A 17,454-nucleotide genomic window follows, 5' to 3' on the forward strand; every position below is an offset into this window, starting at 1 on the left:
GTTACAGATCTTATTTTTGAGCATTACAAATCTAGGAACAGAGGAATTTTATTTATTTTTTTTTTATTCCCCAACTTCCCAGAAACTTTCAAGGTCACAGAATGTTCACTAATTGCAGAAGTTGTGTTTTTTTGAGCTTTGTTTTCAGTATTTCCAAGAAAATAATAAAAAAAAATACAAAGACATGCCAATTCAAAGCACTGTTAGTCAGCACAATGTGAATTATTTGTCTAAATACTGAGCATGTTCATAGTAGGCTAACAACATCAATCCCTTACTGAGTGGTAGTCTGTCTCAATTTCATGGGACCAATTAAATAAATCAAGTTCTCTAAATATCTCAGTGACCAGCAATCACTAAAATTAATGCAGCTCAATTTTAGAATAGCCTTACCAAAAACATCCTGGTAGTACCAGCCTCTGAACTTAAAGCAGGGTTGGAGCTTGCGAGAAGATGGATTTGAGTCAGAAGCTGAACATGCTGGAAGAATTAAAACCAGACAAATTATTATTTTCAGTGTTATCAGACATCCAAGAAACTGGAAAGCATAAGTATAGAGGCACAAGAAGTATCTCCCGAGCACCCAAAAAAATCACATCCTGACTTCAAAAAACCTTTTAAGCAACAGAAAACTGAGGGGAAACTTTAATATCCACTGGCAAGAAGTTTATGACACAGATTTTGAATACACCATCTGTTTAAGTCTTAGGGCAGATCCCTTTTGTGCCAAGTCTCATACCATAACAATCAATACACAAAGGATGTTTTTTTCTAATTAGATACTGAAGTTTTTCTTCAGAAACAATGCCTTCAGCTATCAGAACTCCCCATTATGCACACAAACACCATACATCTTGCTTTGCAGCTCAAAAATTAAAAAGGTCACTTAAATCTACCTGTACAATGCAAGATCCGTTTCTTTAGCTCATATCTGAGAGGTCTGTGCTCTTTCCTTGCTGCCACAGACCAAGACATGCCACTCACGAAGTACGCAGGATATCAAAACAACTACTCAGCAAACCTTGTATCAAGTTCACACAAAACTTTGTCCTCCCCGATTCAGTTGACAGTAAGTTTGAAGTTTTGCGAAGTCCTCTTCAACCTTCTACGGACACGGAAAAAAATTCTCGAAGTACAGCTTCTCATCGACGCTGCTGACAGCTTTTAAAGTGTTCAGACTGTATTTCTACACAGTTTTGCGTGGTGGGAGGAGAAGAAAAAAAATCCAAACTACATCGAGAGTAATATTAGAATCATATAATGGTGTGGGTCGGGAGGGACCTTAAAGATCATCTAGTTCCAAGCCCCTGCCACGGGCAGGGGGACACCCATCCCACCAGCCCAGGGCGCTCCCAGCCCCATCCAGCCTGGCCTTGCGCATGTCCAGGGCTCTGGGCAGCCTGTGCCAGCGCCTCGCCGCCCCCACAGGGGAGAATTTCTTCCAAACATCTAATCTCCATCTCCCTTCTTCCAGCTTAAAGCCGCTCCCCCTTGTCCTATCGCTACAGGCCCTGCTAAAAGCCCCTCTCCAGCTTTGTCAGCCCCCTCGGGCACTGGGAGCTGCTCCACAGTCTCCCCGGAGCCGTCTCTCCTCCAGGCTGAGCAACCCCAGCCCCCAGCCCGCCCCCACAGCAGAGGGGCTCCAGCCCTCGGATCATCTTCATGGCCTCCTCTAGACTCACTCCAACAGGTCCATGTCCTTCTTATGTTGGGAGGCCCAGAGCTGAACACAGTTAGGTTCACCTCTGACCTCGTGACAGCAGGTGATTCATGACAGAGAGGCAATCCTCCCCCCCTGCACCTGCTGGTCACGCTTCTTTTGATGCAGCCCAGGATTCAGTTGGCTTTCTGGGCTGCAAGTGCACGTTGCCAGGCCATGTTGAGCTTCACATCCATTAACACACCCAAGCCTTCCTCCTCAGGGCTGCTCTCAATCCATTCTCTGCCCAGCCTGAACTTGTGCTTGGGATTGCCCCAACCCAGGTGCAGGACCTTGCCCTTGGGTTGCTGAATTTCTATGAGGTTCACACGGGCCCACCTCTCAAGCCTGTCAAGTTCCTTCTAGATGGTATCCCTTTCCTCCAGCACGTCCACCGTGCCACACAGCTTGGAGTTGTCAGCAAGCTTGCTGAAGGTGCACTCAATGCCAGTGTCCATGGGACTAACAAAGATGTTAAACAGCGCTGGTTCCAGTATGGACTACTGAGGAATGCCACTCATCACTGGTATCCACTTGGACATTGAGCCGTTAACCACAACTCTCAGTGCAACCATCCAGTCAATTCCTTATCTGCTGAGTGGGTCCATCCGTCAAATCTGTGTCTCTCCAGTTTAGAGACAAGGATGTCACACGGGACAGTGTCAAATGAATCACACAAATCCAGGTAGATGACATCAGTTGCTCTTCCCTTATACACTGTGGTTGGCTGACCTCAGCTGGATGCCAGGTGCCCACCAGGCTGCTCTATCACTCCCCTCCTTAGCAGTACAGGATGGGAAGAAAATAAGATGGAAAAAACCCTTGTGGGTCAAGATAAAGGCAGTTTAATAAAGCAACAGCAAAAGCTGCACATGTGGAAGCGAAGGAAAACAAAAGACATTATTCTCTACTTCCCATCCGCAGGCAATGTGTGGTCACTTCCCAAGAAGCAGGGCTTCAGTATATGTAGCAGTTGCTCCAGAAGACAAATGTCGTAAATAATGAATGCCCCCTTCTTCCTTTCCCTTAGCTTTTATATCCGATCAGACGCCATATGGCATGGGACATCCCTTTGGCCACTTTGGGTCAGCTGTCCTGGCTATGTCCCCTTCCAAGATGCTGCCCACCCCCAGCCTACTGGCGATGGCCGGGGTGGGGGAGGCTGGAGAGACAGCCCTGATGCTGTGCGAGCGCTGCTCAGCAGTAGCCAAAGCACTGGTTTGTCATCGCCGCCTTCCCAGCGCCCGGTACAAGCACAGTGCTGTGAGGGCTGCTGCGGGCTCACCCAGACCCAATACACACCCCAACACCATAGTCCCACCATAGGCGGCCACCAAATTTGTCAAGCGTGATTAGCGCCTAGCGAAACCATGTCAGCTGTCACCAATCACCTCCTTAGTTTCCACGTGCCTCAGCACAGTTTCCAGGAGGATATGATCCATGAGCTTGCCAGGCGACAAGGTGAGACTGCCCAGCCTGTAGCTCCCCAGGTCTTCTTTATTTCCCTTTTTGAAAATGGGGGTTACATTTCCCCTTTTCCAGTCACTGGGTACTTCACCGAATGACCATGACTTCTCAAATATGATGGAGAGTGGCTTAGCCACTTCATCTATCAGTTCCCTCATCAGGTCCCATGGATGGACTTGTGCACCTTCAGGTTCCTTAGATGATCTCAAACCTAATCTTCTCCAACAGCGGGTGGTTCTTCCCTCCCCCAGCCCCCGCCCTTTTCCTTCTGCGACCTGGGCAGTGCGGATGGAGCACTTGCTGGTGAAGACCAAGATGAAAAAAACCCACCAAGTACCTCAGCCTTCTCCATGTCCTGGGCAACCAGGACTCTCATTTCTTTCCAGAGAGGACTCAAGTTTTCCCTAGTCTTCCTTTTATCAATTTTATTAATTTTATTTTATTAAATATCCTTTTATTTACCTGTAGAAGCTTTTCTTCTTGCCCCTGATGTTCCTGGCCAGATTTAATTCCTGGCCTTAGCTTTCCTCCCCTGATTCCTAGCTGCTAGGACAATTCCTCCATATTCCTCCTGTCCTTGCTTCCACCTTCTGTAGACTTCCTTTTTGTGTTTGGCCAGGACCTCCCTGTTCACCCATGCACGGCATTTCTGCCTGACTTCCTCGTCGTTGGGATGCATCACTCCTGAGCTTGGAGGAGGCGACCCTTGAATATTACCCAGCTTTCCTGGGCCCCTCTGCCCTCCAGGGCTTTATCCCAGGGTACTCTACCAAGACAGATCCCTGAAGAGGCCAGAGTCTGCTCTCCTGAAGTCCAGGGTAGCGATCTTGCTCTGCAGCCTCCTTGCTGCCCTAAGGATCTTGAACTCCGTGTATTAATATTCTCAGAAAGCAATAAAGTAGTTAGCGAAAACAGGATTTTGACAGATTACAGTCAGAATTCAAACATGCCAAGGCAGCTAACTCACATGAGAACAATACAGACGCCAAGAAATAAGCTCTACTTTGCACAATCAATTCAAATTACCTTTCATTGTTGAATCAGGCGTGTAAGTATCACCTATTAAAGCTCTGGCTGCAAATGTAGCTTCTTCAATTAATTTCTTTAAGGAAGCACACCAAAGTGCTTGCCGTACCATTGGCTCTCCCACCCCCTATGGTATACAGCAAACATTCACTGGGTCAGACCAGATAACGTTTTATTACCTGCTGCATTTGCTGCTGGAGCCTCTTTCTTTGCACACTGTCCAGAACAAGGCTCTGGAGAGGCTTCTCATTTTGAGGTTTTGATTTTTCTATCTCCTGTGGTGGCTTTATTGAGGATTTTTTCATTCTCAGCTGCTCAAGCTGTTCCTTCACTGTCCGGTGTTGTTCATTCAGTAAATTGGCCAGAGGCTCTTCAAATCTGTTTGAGATCAGGCAGACCAAAATAAAATAAGCATATGATTTAATAACCATTCACGTTCATTTAGAACATTTTACTCTGTGTCTGGAATGCACAGTTTCAGAATTATCATCCCTGTACTACTCCACACTTTGACAGCATACATACAGTTGGTTTATACATAAATCTTTTCATCTACCACAGCACGGTTACAGTTCTGGGATGTAATGCTTCAACTGTTTATTCCAAGGACAGTTAACAGTCTTGTCCACTGTTCCCAATCATACCCCATGTCTGTTCCACTCAAGTGCTCAGATACCCTCAACAGCAGTCAGGATCTAAGATAATGTTAAATAAGATTCGTTCTAATATTCTAACTTGTATCATCAGGCAAGGTCTGATACATATTACAATCCTTTCAAAACCAGCTTTGACTATTCCCTGCTTTTTGACAGATTCTTACTTTATTTTAGCTACACCAGTTAATACTCTGATTTCTACTAGTGATCAGCTTCACTTCTGTAATAGGCCTGAAGTCAGCTATAAGTAAAGTTGTTCCATGATGCTACTAATGGAAGGTGTCATAAAAACAACTACCCTAGCAAATGGGTATTTTACCAAAAAACAATTTCAGAATCCTGTAGATAGATATATCTATGTATATAGATAAAACTGGGGAAGAAACAACTGGGAGAACTGCCCACTGAAGACACATACAACCCACCATCAAAGACAAAGGCACACAAATAGTAAGAGAGAGCATAACGTTTCCCTGCTTTTAGTCTGTAGCTGGTTTAAGAATTGCTGCACTCCCCTCTGGTACTGCTCATCCCAGAGAGAGTATTAAGAAACTCCAGCCTTCATTTTAGCTCCTTTCCCAAACAGATACAGCTTGATCTTGAGCTGATCTGCCCCATAAACAAGGAGACACCACTCATACCACAGTTCCCCTTTAGCCAGTTTCTGTAACTGGTTAGAGCGGTATTATTACCTAGAATAAAGGCCTTAGACTCTCCTCTTGCGGGCACTGTTTCAAATATAACCCATACCAAAAATCATCAAAAGCCAATTTCCAAACATTTTAGTCATGTCAGACCTAGGTCTCAGCCATCTTATGCAGTCTTTTTCCTTAGAAAAGGCCACTGTTACATCCAAGATATTTACTTAAAAGATAAGGTGACACACTTGGCCAAACCAGCTCCTCAAGTGTTTCCTGTCATCAAATAAAAATTTAAGAGCACTAAGTGACCCTTACTCCACCCCTTAACAATAACAAACATTTTAAAAGGCAAGAAAATTATTATTTTCTTGAAATTACTCCAGAACGTTACACCCACCATGACAGTGTAAAGCACAACAATTAAGACAGCTAAAGTGGCTATCACTCTGAGGTTGGGACCTTCTTCGCTCAGGTCCTGCACAGCTTTGATCACATGCAGCACCACCCCAGTACCTGCTGTTCCTCTACCCACTGCCTCGAAGCATTATCGCCAGCCATGCAGTATCCTGCTCCACCAGTGTTAGTTTAACAGCTGAAGTGACTTTGCAGGTAGTGAAGCTATTTTTTCAGAAGAATTAGCCTAATAAAGGGGGGATATGTGGACGGACTTGAGAAATGAACACAATTTAAATACACAGGGACAGTACCTATAGCATGGAGATTAAAGAATCCTCTACTAGAGACGCTGGCTTGTTGGAACAGATCACCATTCTGAAAAACCTCAGCTGTTTATAGCTACGGTACAGAATAGCCAGCACCAAGCTCTCAGTACAGGCATTCTTGCTATCTTTTTGAACAGTTACATTTTCATTGTTATCATTGTTTTCTTTAGATGCATCACAACCAGTAAAGTCAAATGTGGCAGACAGAAAAAAAAGGGTCAAGTGTTTGATCTCACCAATCAAAATGACTCAGAGCTTTCAAAACAGTGGCCTGTGCTGAAAAGGCATTATTATCTCTTTGGCGGATGGCACAGTACAGCTGCAGGTAACCATAGGCTTTTTATCGTAACAGACTTGTAACTATTTAATTGTACAACTGTAACCAAAATTATCCTACCTAAGTGCCTGTGGCGTATTAAAATTTGGCCGTGACTCTGTAACATTATCTTCATCTTCTGGACCTTCATCTTCCATGTTTGAGAAACCCATCTCGTCCTGAAACTGACAGCAAATGTGTAGCAACAGTCAGGAATAGAAAGCTCAAGCAGTGCATTTACCATCATCTGTCTTCAGCTAATAAAGCTCATGATGATCCTTTTAGCACAGACATTCACCTCTGCAGGGACTTACGGAAGTTCCTATGTATGTTCTTTCCAAAGGCTAAAATTTACACTTTTATGGTGGGGCCCTTTGCACTAAGCATCTTACAGAGACCACCCCTTTATGGCTTTAGGGACTTCATGTCAGATCCAAGATCTATTCTTCAGTGCTATACCAAATTTATCACTTACTGTCTCAAACAGCTCCTCCATCAGTTCATTCACTTCCTTTTCTGCAAGTAAAATTAAAGAAGTATGAAGATTCCTTTTCCAAGAAACACTTAGCAATCCTGTCATAATATCAAGTCATTTAAGGAATCTCTCTTGCAAAGAGAAACCTTCCTCTTGCAGAGAGAGGACCAAGGAGGAAAGGCTCCTGATACTATATCCCTTTTTAATGCTGGGCCCCAAAAAACTTCAGCCAAGACTGTTTTGGTTCAAAAATGTAATATAAAAACTAATTTTCAGAATTAAATTTACAGTTATGTTACCTTGTAATAAGACCTAAACCAAGTGCACTTTGCTGAAAAGATGAAAAGCGGTATGTTTATAAAACGAACTCGAAGATTATAAGGACTTGGAGAAAATTTAATTACACTCAAGTCATAAGGCAATCATTCAATTCTGAATTGGCTGAAGCTTTATGAAAGACTGTACTATCACCTATGTATTATTCTTCAGTCTTTGCTACAGGGTGAAGTTGCATCTGCTGGCACAGCAGCTCTGGCTAGATCCTTTCATGTATTCACAGAAAGCCAGCTTTGCACAGAAAAGCTTTTCAAGTCAGTACACAGATTTATTTATTTTTTTAATTAGCCAACACTGCAAAATCTTTGCAACAAAACACTCACTTTTCAAAATATATTACTAATCCTAACAAGGAAGAATGGATCCAAAGAAGGTGGGATTCCCAAAGGACTTACTGGTAATTCTCACAGCACGATCATTTCTGAAATCTTCTGTGTCTGGTTCATCCAGATCTTCCAGGAAGTTGTACTCGGGGTCATCATCATCATCTGCTTCATCTAATAAGAAGCATGATTTGAAAAATCACTACCCTGCCCCAAGACCAATCAGTTACCAGGAGCAGAAGCACTTCATTTACTACCTGACCAGGCACAAAGAGGGCTACAATTACTGCTTGAAACTGTATGAATGTTCCTTTTTATGGAAGTGATATCAAGCCCATCTTCTTTTCAAACTGAGCTACTAGCATCCTTATTTGTAGCCATCCCCATTCTAAAGAAAAGCTAGATTCATTCTTTGTGACCCGAGTTTCAGCTAAATTTAGGATTGAAGTGGTATTATTTCACTTTGTGTTTTATATTCTATTTGCAAAACTGTAAGGAACTAGTAAATTCAGGACAAAAGGAAGTCAAGCCCCAAAGCTTGTTCTTGTTTCTCCTTGAAGAATAAAATAGTTGTTTCTACCAAAACAAGTCATGTCCCTAACAAGGAGCATGACACACTCAGATTCAGGTATATCAATGCTACCAGCTTCAGGACCCAGCACAATGGATTAAGGGCTGAAACACGTAACTTTTAGTTTTGGTTACCAGTTACTGCATGTGCTGGCTAATAAATATTTACAAGTGAGACACCTGAAGTTTAAAAACCCTCACAAATGTCCAGAGAGAAGATGAGGAAAACTGATGGCATGCAAAACATGCGTATTACTAAACAAGATAATGGCTACAGCCAAGAACATCATGTATAAACAGAAAGAAAAAGCTCCAGGCTTTCAATGTAACCCCTAATTCCAGTGAACAACAACAATAACAACGTATCTGTTGTATACCTTCATTCTCCACATCATCGTTCATGAGTCCTCCAAGCCACCTTTTCCATTCTTCATCATCTGCAGTGTTGGGATCATACATATCAGGTGTGATATCTGGGGCTCGGAGCTCAGCCTCCAGCTGACCCAGCGGAACATCCTTCAGCGGTCTCTTTGATCGGGTTCGGAAGGCAATGAGGCTGTCTTCCAGAGACTAAGAGGTGAAGGAAAAGCACAATGGAATTACAACAGCTCTGCTTTCCTCAGTTTCTCCAGCAGTGGGATCTTCACCCCAGCCGAAAAAGCCCAATACCAAAAATGTTAAGATTCCTGCCACAAAGCATGATTTACTTTGGTAGCCTGAGAAAAGTAAACTTCCATTACTCTTGCTATTAACCCGCTATTGTTTATAAATATATTATTGTTCATTTATCTCATCCTAAACTCCTATCTGCTACCATGGAAGCAATCTCCATTTGCTGTATTTGATTGTTTCACGTATGTTTTACTGAGTTTTCCCTCTTTGCTATCCGACATTAATCCCGAGCAGTAGCAGCACAGGACTGTCTCTTCATGACCCCTCACCCTTGCACAGTAACACAGACCAGTAATATTTTTCTGATTATTAATATGAAACAGTGGTTCTCTTTACAACCAAGCTTCCTCAGGTGCTAATCTATACTTGTCTGCAAAACACAAATAAGCTGACAGGACATCCTTCAAAAGGAAAACTATTTTCCTCAATTACGTAAATGTCATAGAATTACATCTAACAGCCAGATCAATGGCAGCGAGAGACCTATGAGCATAAATAGTGCAGTTCCAATACAAGAAACTAAAAGCACAGGTCACTAACAACACTTTACTAACAGCTACCTCTGTTCTCTCACAAAGCTAGCATCCTACACATTATGGAGATTCAACTTCTTTGAAGTTACAGAAGGAGAGCAAGATGCAGCAAAAGTGATAGCAGAGAACACCAGAAAGCTAATTTTACTCAAATTAAAACCACACGATTATAGCATCCCCCAAACCAGTACCTGGTAAGAATCCATGCACACTGGGCTTGAAGCCAATTCTTCATCCACTGCATGCAGCTTCTCCATGAACGTGCTGTCTTTGTTTTGCTTTGGTTTAGGAGGTGGTGGAGGTCCCATGGGAACTACTTCAGCACTAATATGTCTAACAACAGATGTAGTAACCTTCTCCATCTAATTAAAAACACCTTTGTGTTAAAAGGTTTTATTTAGAACACAAATTTCCAAGGACAGAATAAATCTCCTTTTCTGCTTGACCAGTGTCTAGCACAATAGAAATGAAATAAACGCTTCACAGAAGGAAATGGATTCTTCATATTACACTCAGTTTGGTTTTCAGAGAGTACAAATAAATTTACTATTCAAAAGACTTGGAGGAAAGGAGACGTTTGGAACATTTGAGTATCAGTGTCAACATTACTAGAGCTGATAAACCTGAACACTAGTAACTGTGGCACACCCCCAGCCCTCCGAAAACCAAACCCATGACAAGTAGAACATGGAAAAATCACGTTTATTTTAGACTAAGCTCTTTCTGCAAGGGATGCACTTCACTACTTATGCAGGAACCACTGGAGTGGGACCCTAAAGCCACATAGCACCTGTAATGTCACACAGCTTTAAGCAATAACGTGTATTTTTGCTTTTGCATTAATAATTTAGGACTACTGACTGAAAGTTCTTTCTAAAGGCAGCAAAAAACAAGTTCACCTCGCAAAGCGTCCCGCCTTCTTCATCAGATGATCGCCTTGTCCTAGATCGTTTTGCTCCCCGAGGAGAAGAAGCAGTGCTCTCTACATCACTTTCCAGTAAGCTCTACAGCACAAAAGATGCAAAACGCAATCAAACAATCATGCCACAATCAAACACTGCTTCAGCTAATATTCCAAAGACTCCTTTTTAGCCAAATGAATAAAGTAGCACTGACGAAAGATTACTAGAATGTCCAGGACAACTTAAAAGTTTTCACGTGTTAAAATAAAGCAAGCATTCTACTACCTTAAACACACAGGCAAGTCCATGCATGCTGAACGAAACAGGTCTTTGTACAAGCTGCATTTACCTCTTCTGCAGTCTCATCCTCATCCTCATCATCAGGCTGGTACTCTTCATCAGAAGAATCATCTTCCTCAAGAGGAATGTCCACAAACTGAGGAGGCTGCAACAGAACAGAAAAAAGGCGTCAACTTTTTAACAGTGGACTGTCTTGCCTGTAAGAGTGCGTGTCTATCAGATCAGAGATTTCCAACTGAGGAAAATCCCTGAAGGTCAGAGAGGAAGGAGACTACTGACAAAAGCTGAAGAAACCAAAGAAATTACTAAAGTAAGATTGGTTAAGCAAAGGAAGTGATTTGAAAAGGTGCAAGAAAATTATTTAGCATTTATATGCCGGAAACACTGCATGAGCAGACACTATTTCAAAGACATGTTTCTAGTACTTGAATGGCCATTCACTCCTGCTACACTGCTGAATCCTGCCTACACCTAGGTAACAAATCTTTTGGAGCAGGCAGAGCTCAGGAAAAGAACCTGAGACCAAGGCCACATTTCCAGGCAGTCCTACAGCGTACAAAACAGTCCCAGGGAGGAGCATGTCATCACCTCCCCATGTTCTGTCTTGCCCTGAAGGCAGCTCTTTTGGGCCACCTGCGCTCCTGCTGCTACGTTAACTGCGTTGCCCACCCTGTCTGCAATGCTCCTGGTCACCAATACTCCCAACAGGAGTCTGCTCCGCCCCTCCAAAAAATTCCTTGCTCAGCAAGGTGCCTTTAAGTATGGTCTCCGATTTCCCAGCAGTAGTTCACTTACCTTCACCTCATTTGCCTTCTTAATTGGAGATATATTCCATGTTGGAATCACCTAAAGATAGCAAAACCACTTTAACTGTCTTTGAAAAGCACGGTGTTGCACAGCTTACACAATCTATCAAATCACATGAGTACTTGAGCTTGAGCTCTCATTCTCCAAAGTAGCCAAGTAACAACAAACTTCAAACAAAGGCTTTCTAAACTGCCCGCATGATCTTTACAAGCAGTAACGTTAGTATAATGGATACTGTCAATTCACTGCATTTTCTAACTCTGACCTTGTTCTATTCTGCTCATCTAAAATGAATTCTATTTCACATTAACTTATTTTTTCATTTTAAGAATAAGTCACTTAAAAGAGCACTTCACACTTCTTTTACAATAATCAAAACCATTCACATAAGAGGAGGGTGCAATAGTAAAAGCAGATGATGTACTTACCACTCCTTTCTCCACAACTTCCTTCAGTTTAGAACGAGTCATTTTGGGCTCCTGAGAGTTTAAAACAACACAACAGCAACCTATTCAGCTATTTTCCTTAACTGCAAACTTTTCCCCCAGCAACTCTTCACTACAAGACTTGTCTCTTTCTTTCAAATCCACTACCTTTTAGACATGATCAAAGCAACGTCAAAAATAACCCCTCATAATTCTGTTTCATAATTTAAACTCATACATAGACACTACTCAATTCATCCAGGTGGCAAATCTGGGAAACTTAAATTATGGTACCACCTATTCTCTCCATACCACATCACGGACCAAGAAGATAAACTGCTGAAGATATCGTGCATTTGGAACAACTGAAAAAGCTTTTTACTTACAAACAAAGGTATATCTTCTGTCTCACTGATGGCTGCTTTCATCATGGCAACCACATGCTCATTTGTGATTACTTCCTACAGGGACACACAAAAAAAAGTCTCCTTTACATTCAGTTTGTTTAAAAAGAAATCTACTTAAGGAAAGATGATGGATAAATACTCAGCATACAATATACTTTGTACGATAAATTATAATAGAATTATATTAAATATATATTATATACATATACTACATAATATATAACATATAATTGTATGATAAAAAGATTGTTCAGTGATTAGACAAGAAAATATGAAGCACAGCAGCGATAGAAACATTTGCACTATATACTCTGTGAGTGCTCCACAGAATAAATCTCCAGCAGAAGAAAACAGGCGCAACAAAAGCCCACGCCAATTTCCCTTCCCCCATGTCATATACCCAGTAAAATCTGCCTAACCCAGCCACATGAAAAATGCTGCTATGAACCTGCAACAGAAAACTCACAAGCTTTCAAAATAGCAAGGCTCTAATTCTCTGGAGAAAGTACGTAATAATCTACTCTATGAAACCTTGTGCTACATCATTTCAGAAAGCATTGTATATATTTGAAAGAAACAGGGGAAGGCAGAAGAGACCCCGGTATCCATGACTACATTTTCTGACTGACACCATAAGGTTCCAGGGAGGGTAGGCGACAGATATTTACAGCCCTTCCACAGCACCGTGTGACAGAGAAAGGCATTAATTTACAGCACTTGCACAAAATCAGCTGATGAATCTGCCTGAAAGAATCATGGCAGTCTCCAGTTTGTTTGCCACAGGGATGGCAAAAAGGGAAACATATCTGAGATCACCCGGATTAGAACACCACTAGCTGCAGGGGAAAAAAGAAAAGCACAACTTTCAATCCTGTGGGAAAATAAATACTACTGCTCTCCAGACCCTGCTTGTGAGATAAACCAAAATCTAAACCTAATATAGGTGCAGAATTAAGAGTTTCACTACACAGCTGTGACAACGCGAATACTCTTCTTGCAGTTCATTTATAACTGGAAATTCTGTGATGTATTTTGATGTTGGTTTGGGTCATTAACTAAGAGTAATGCATTTCTGTCAACACCACTAGAATTCCATCAGGACTTTATGATGAAACAGTTCATTCAAAACAAGAAACATTTGAGTTCACAGTGTTACACCGCCTCAGCTGGAACCAGAAGCATGCATTTTAGTTCAATTATTACTGTACTGTGGTACAGTAAAACAGACCCATTTGCCATTGTAAATAGATGGAAGTCAGGGATCAATACCTATTAACAAGGCCAGGTCCAGGTAACTTACACAGATACCACAGGATTCTCTCTTTACAGCTTTTTATAGCAGAGGTTAGGACTCGGGTGCCTACCAAGTCTTCCTCGTCCATGAAATCAAGAGCTGCCATTGCTACCATACTCAAGTCTAGCATGTACTTTCTGAGAAAGCTGGGCACTTCTCCACTCCCCGTGACAGTCCCACCGCACTCACATGCAGGATGTTTCGCACGTTGACAACTGTCAGGTTATGTTGTTTAGCTCCATCTTCTAAGGTGCGGTCAAGGGTATCGTCCAGCTTGATGTCACAAGACAAAGATCCTTCCTCTTCTTGACTTTTCCCTTCTCTTTTCCGTTTGGTTGCCTTCCTCCTCCTCTTCCTTCTCTCAATATCCTCTCCATCTTGCTCCTCTGAAAATTAATAAAAATGGAATCTAAAAATTCAGGTACTTCACACCCCAGCACATTCTGACAATATAAGTATTTTTTTTAAAAAAAGCTAAAATTCTGCAGCTACTGAAGTGGCAGCAGCTTTCCAACAGCTGATAAGGAGATCACCCAAATGGAGATGGCTGTGAGAACCCGACGCAGTTTTTTGAACAATGGGTTCAAATTCTGTAGGACCTGAGTGGGTCACGTTAGTCAAGCAAATAAAGGTTATGTATTTGCCGTTTCTAAAAGTGATTTGACAGAATGGTCTCAGCAGCCTTTTTACATCTTTTCCAGGAGGTGTTTTAAGTATGCCATCCAGATTAAAAGTTGCAAAACTCCAGGGGGCATACAGCAAGAGCAGATGACAGTTTCTAGGACTTAAAGTGCTCCTCAGTTGGTGCTGCTCTGCTGACTCAAGAAAATGAAAGAATTGTAACTTCCTCCAAAGGAAAGCAGTGTTTTTAGTAACAGAAAATCACAGAGGTCAGCTCCACCAAGTTTCATTGGATACCTACAGTTCATTTAGCCACTGAATTACAGGAGCATGGGGTGAAAACTTCAAAAAACATCGCACCTAAACAGCCTCTGCTGTAGTGCACACATTTCCAGAGTTCTGCATCTACTGCATCAAGTCACAGGTCTGTCCCTTGCACAAAGCTTATGCAATGGAATCAACTGCCCCAAATCCTCATTTTTCTCATCACTCTGCTGGGGCCACTCACCAGCTCTAATGTTCTTCAGTGGCTTTACCATGGTAGGACTTCTAACAGCCAGCTGTGAAGAACTTCTCACTGGAGACTCTGGCACTGCAGACTGGTTTTCAGTCAGATACGGATCTCTCTGTGAATTCATTTCCACTTCTGTATACAGCTTAGGTGTTTTCCCTGTAAACAGTATACGCTAAATTGTAGTCAGATACGCCATACAGACACAGCAGAGTTAAGAGGCTGCTGCAATTACAGAAGTTTATCACGACCCATTCAAAACCGCACAAGTCTAACCCAGCTTGTGAAAGTGATGCAGGCAGGCTGAACGCTGCAGCAGCAGTCCCATCTTGCTGGAACGGCTCCAGGTAAAGAGATCTCCAGCTATTTCAGTCTTGTTCCCTCCACTACCAGTTCTGCACAGCTACGCTCAAAATTGTTCCTGTCAAACGATCCAGTCACAAAAAGATGATTTGTTTAAAACATGGTTGTACTCCCTGTTGTATAAATGCAACCACAGCAACAAATCGACAGCAGGCACTCCTTCACCCAGACAGGTTATTCACAGCTAGCCCAGCACAGCTGACTGTAACCTTCAGATGCAGTTTCACAGCCCCCTTGGGCCACTTTCAAACTGCACTACTGCTGACAGCAGTGGCTACGTGCCCTTCTCACTCCTGCTCTGCAGAGTCCTAGAATACAGCTGGGCACGGAATCCTGTTCCATGCTCCTTTCTCCTGACACAAAAGTAGCTTTCAGTCAAATCAGTGAGCTGATCACAGCAGCAAGAGAACCAGACGACACTTTTCACAAGGAAACAAGGAAGCGCCGTCCCTTTTGCTGCAGCCTGTAGTTACACAGGCTTACGATTGTTAAAAACCAGCTGAAACCTAAAGTTTCACGAACACCTTAATCCAGTAAGAAAACACACTGTCATCCAGTAAAACCAGCTCCCCGACACTGCAGCAGCTGCTGCTCTGGGCTGGCACAGCTGTTGCTGTAGCTGCACAGAAAATCCGATCAGGGAGTTGATCCAGATGGAGAGGAAGAAACACCCCCACCCCCACGCTTCCCTCACACCCCCACTTTTTTTGTCAGATCCACTCTCCAATCTAACTGAGCTCACTCAAAGATGTATGTCAGAAGAGAAAGAGACCAGGACGGGCCATCTGAGGAAAGAACCACTCACTTCAGTAAGGTTAAAGACAGCCGGAGATACAAAATTACTATCACCTTGACCGTGAACACCTCTTGCCTCCCTTGCCAGCTCACGCTTCCACTGAGCAAACCTCAGAGAACACAAAGCTCACCTGGGCTTTCCACAGACTTCCCGAATACCCATGTTCTGCACCAAACCCGCGCCTCGCTATTAACCCAGGGGCTACTTGCATCGCCTGTTGCGGGGGGGCTCGGCAGGGTCCCCCTGGATGTCTACTGCAAACGCCTGAACTATCTTCTGAGAATGATAGCAAATATGGACAAAAGCCTCTGAAAGCCGGTATTTCTGGAAGCAGCAGCTCGTGCTTTTGCCAGTGTCACAACTCACTAGCCAAACATTTGTTTTGAAAAACCAAAGGGCAGGTGGCCGCTCCACAGCGAAGCCTGGGCTCACAGAGCCCTGCCAGGGCCAGCGGCAGCCACCCAACACCCAGGGCCCACCCTGCTGCCCCCCGGAGACCAGCGACGGGGCGCAAGGCCGGGGAGCGTGGGCAGGCCTGGAAACCTGGGCATTTTAGTTAGGAAAATTGGAAAAAAGCGAGTTGCAAAGCGCCTGGTGCTCGGCGGCACTAGGGGTAAGCGGCTCCCCAAGTTCCCCGTGAGGTCTGGCCTGTGCTGAGGCCGGCGCCCCCCGGCTCTGCGAGCGGGACGCCCGCCGGCCCGAGGTGCGGCGGAGAAAACAAACCCGCCACCGGAGCAGCTCGGCCCACCGGGCCGGCCCGGCGTGAGGCGAGCCCTGAGCGTTACCTTCCGCCGCCGCCGAGGGGCCCTCGGGGAGCGGCGGGGCCGCGGAGGCCTCCTTCGCGCCCGGCGCCTCCGGAGCGGGGCCCGGGGCCGGCCTGCCCGGGAGCCTCTTCCCGGCCTTCGGCGCCGCTTCCCCGGGCCCCCTCCACACGGCCGCGCCGCAGGCGGGCTGCCCGCCGGCCCGGCCCGCCACCGCTCTGGCGGAGGAGGCGCCGCCATCGGCAGCCCCCGCCGAGGAGGAGGCGCCGGCGCCGGGCAGCTCCCCGTCCTCCCCGGCGCCGCCGCGCTCCCGCGGGCTCTGCGGCCCCGCCACGGCCGCTCTCCTCTTCTTGCAGGGCAGCATCTTCAGCGAGAGCGACATCCCGGCGCCCACCTGGAAGAGAGGAAAGCGGCTGGCAGCGGCACTCCGCCGCCCGGGCCGCGCCGTCCTGTCCCGTCCCGCTCGCTCCGGAGGAAGCGGAAGCGCCGACCCCCCCGCGCAGGCGCCGCGCCGCCATGTTACCCGGCCGCGGGGCAGCCGCCGCCATGTTGGCGGCGCAGGGGCCGCCGGCCCCGCCGTGACGACGCGGGGCGGCGGGAGCGGCGAGCGCAGCCGCGGCCATCTTGGCTGGGCGACCTGCCCGCTGCCTAGCTCCGGGTCTCCCCCGCCCCCGGCCGCCGCCGCCGCCGCCCCGGGGGGTGATCCCGGGAGGGAGGGAGGGAGGGAGGGAGGGCCTGCCCAGTGCTGCCTCCCGCGCCCCCCGCCTCCGCCCGTCGGCCCCGCTGCCGTGTCCCCACGGCGGGGGAGCGGGGTCACCGGCCCCGCCAGCC

The 17,454-nt window shown here is 45.3% G+C and overlaps 1 protein-coding gene across 9 annotated transcripts in view; it reads right to left on the bottom strand.

Moving 5' to 3' along the window:
• Positions 1–17,454, bottom strand: part of GON4L (gon-4 like) — a gene marked incomplete at its 5' end in the record, with an annotated part of 31,967 nt that overhangs the window by 14,312 nt on the left and 201 nt on the right. For 5 of the 9 annotated variants that reach the window (XM_080368966.1, XM_080368965.1, XM_080368964.1 and 2 more), the window contains 15 exons: positions 394–480; positions 4,372–4,570; positions 6,609–6,712; positions 7,003–7,043; positions 7,734–7,835; positions 8,609–8,801; positions 9,628–9,798; positions 10,336–10,440; positions 10,688–10,783; positions 11,434–11,484; positions 11,874–11,924; positions 12,257–12,331; positions 13,761–13,957; positions 14,701–14,862; positions 16,648–17,017. In XM_080368966.1, coding sequence (XP_080225092.1) covers positions 394–480; positions 4,372–4,570; positions 6,609–6,712; positions 7,003–7,043; positions 7,734–7,835; positions 8,609–8,801; positions 9,628–9,798; positions 10,336–10,440; positions 10,688–10,783; positions 11,434–11,484; positions 11,874–11,924; positions 12,257–12,331; positions 13,761–13,957; positions 14,701–14,862; positions 16,648–17,017 — 2,004 coding nt within the window. Of the gene's footprint in view, positions 1–393; positions 481–4,371; positions 4,571–6,608; positions 6,713–7,002; positions 7,044–7,733; positions 7,836–8,608; positions 8,802–9,627; positions 9,799–10,335; positions 10,441–10,687; positions 10,784–11,433; positions 11,485–11,873; positions 11,925–12,256; positions 12,332–13,760; positions 13,958–14,700; positions 16,623–16,647; positions 17,425–17,454 lie in introns of those variants that run through there. The other 4 variants (XM_080368968.1, XM_080368969.1, XM_080368970.1 and 1 more) reach the window with 4 other exon arrangements.

The sequence above is a fragment of the Falco punctatus genome, assembly GCF_963210335.1.
Source record: "Falco punctatus genome assembly, chromosome: 18".
Taxonomy (NCBI): domain Eukaryota; kingdom Metazoa; phylum Chordata; class Aves; order Falconiformes; family Falconidae; genus Falco; species Falco punctatus.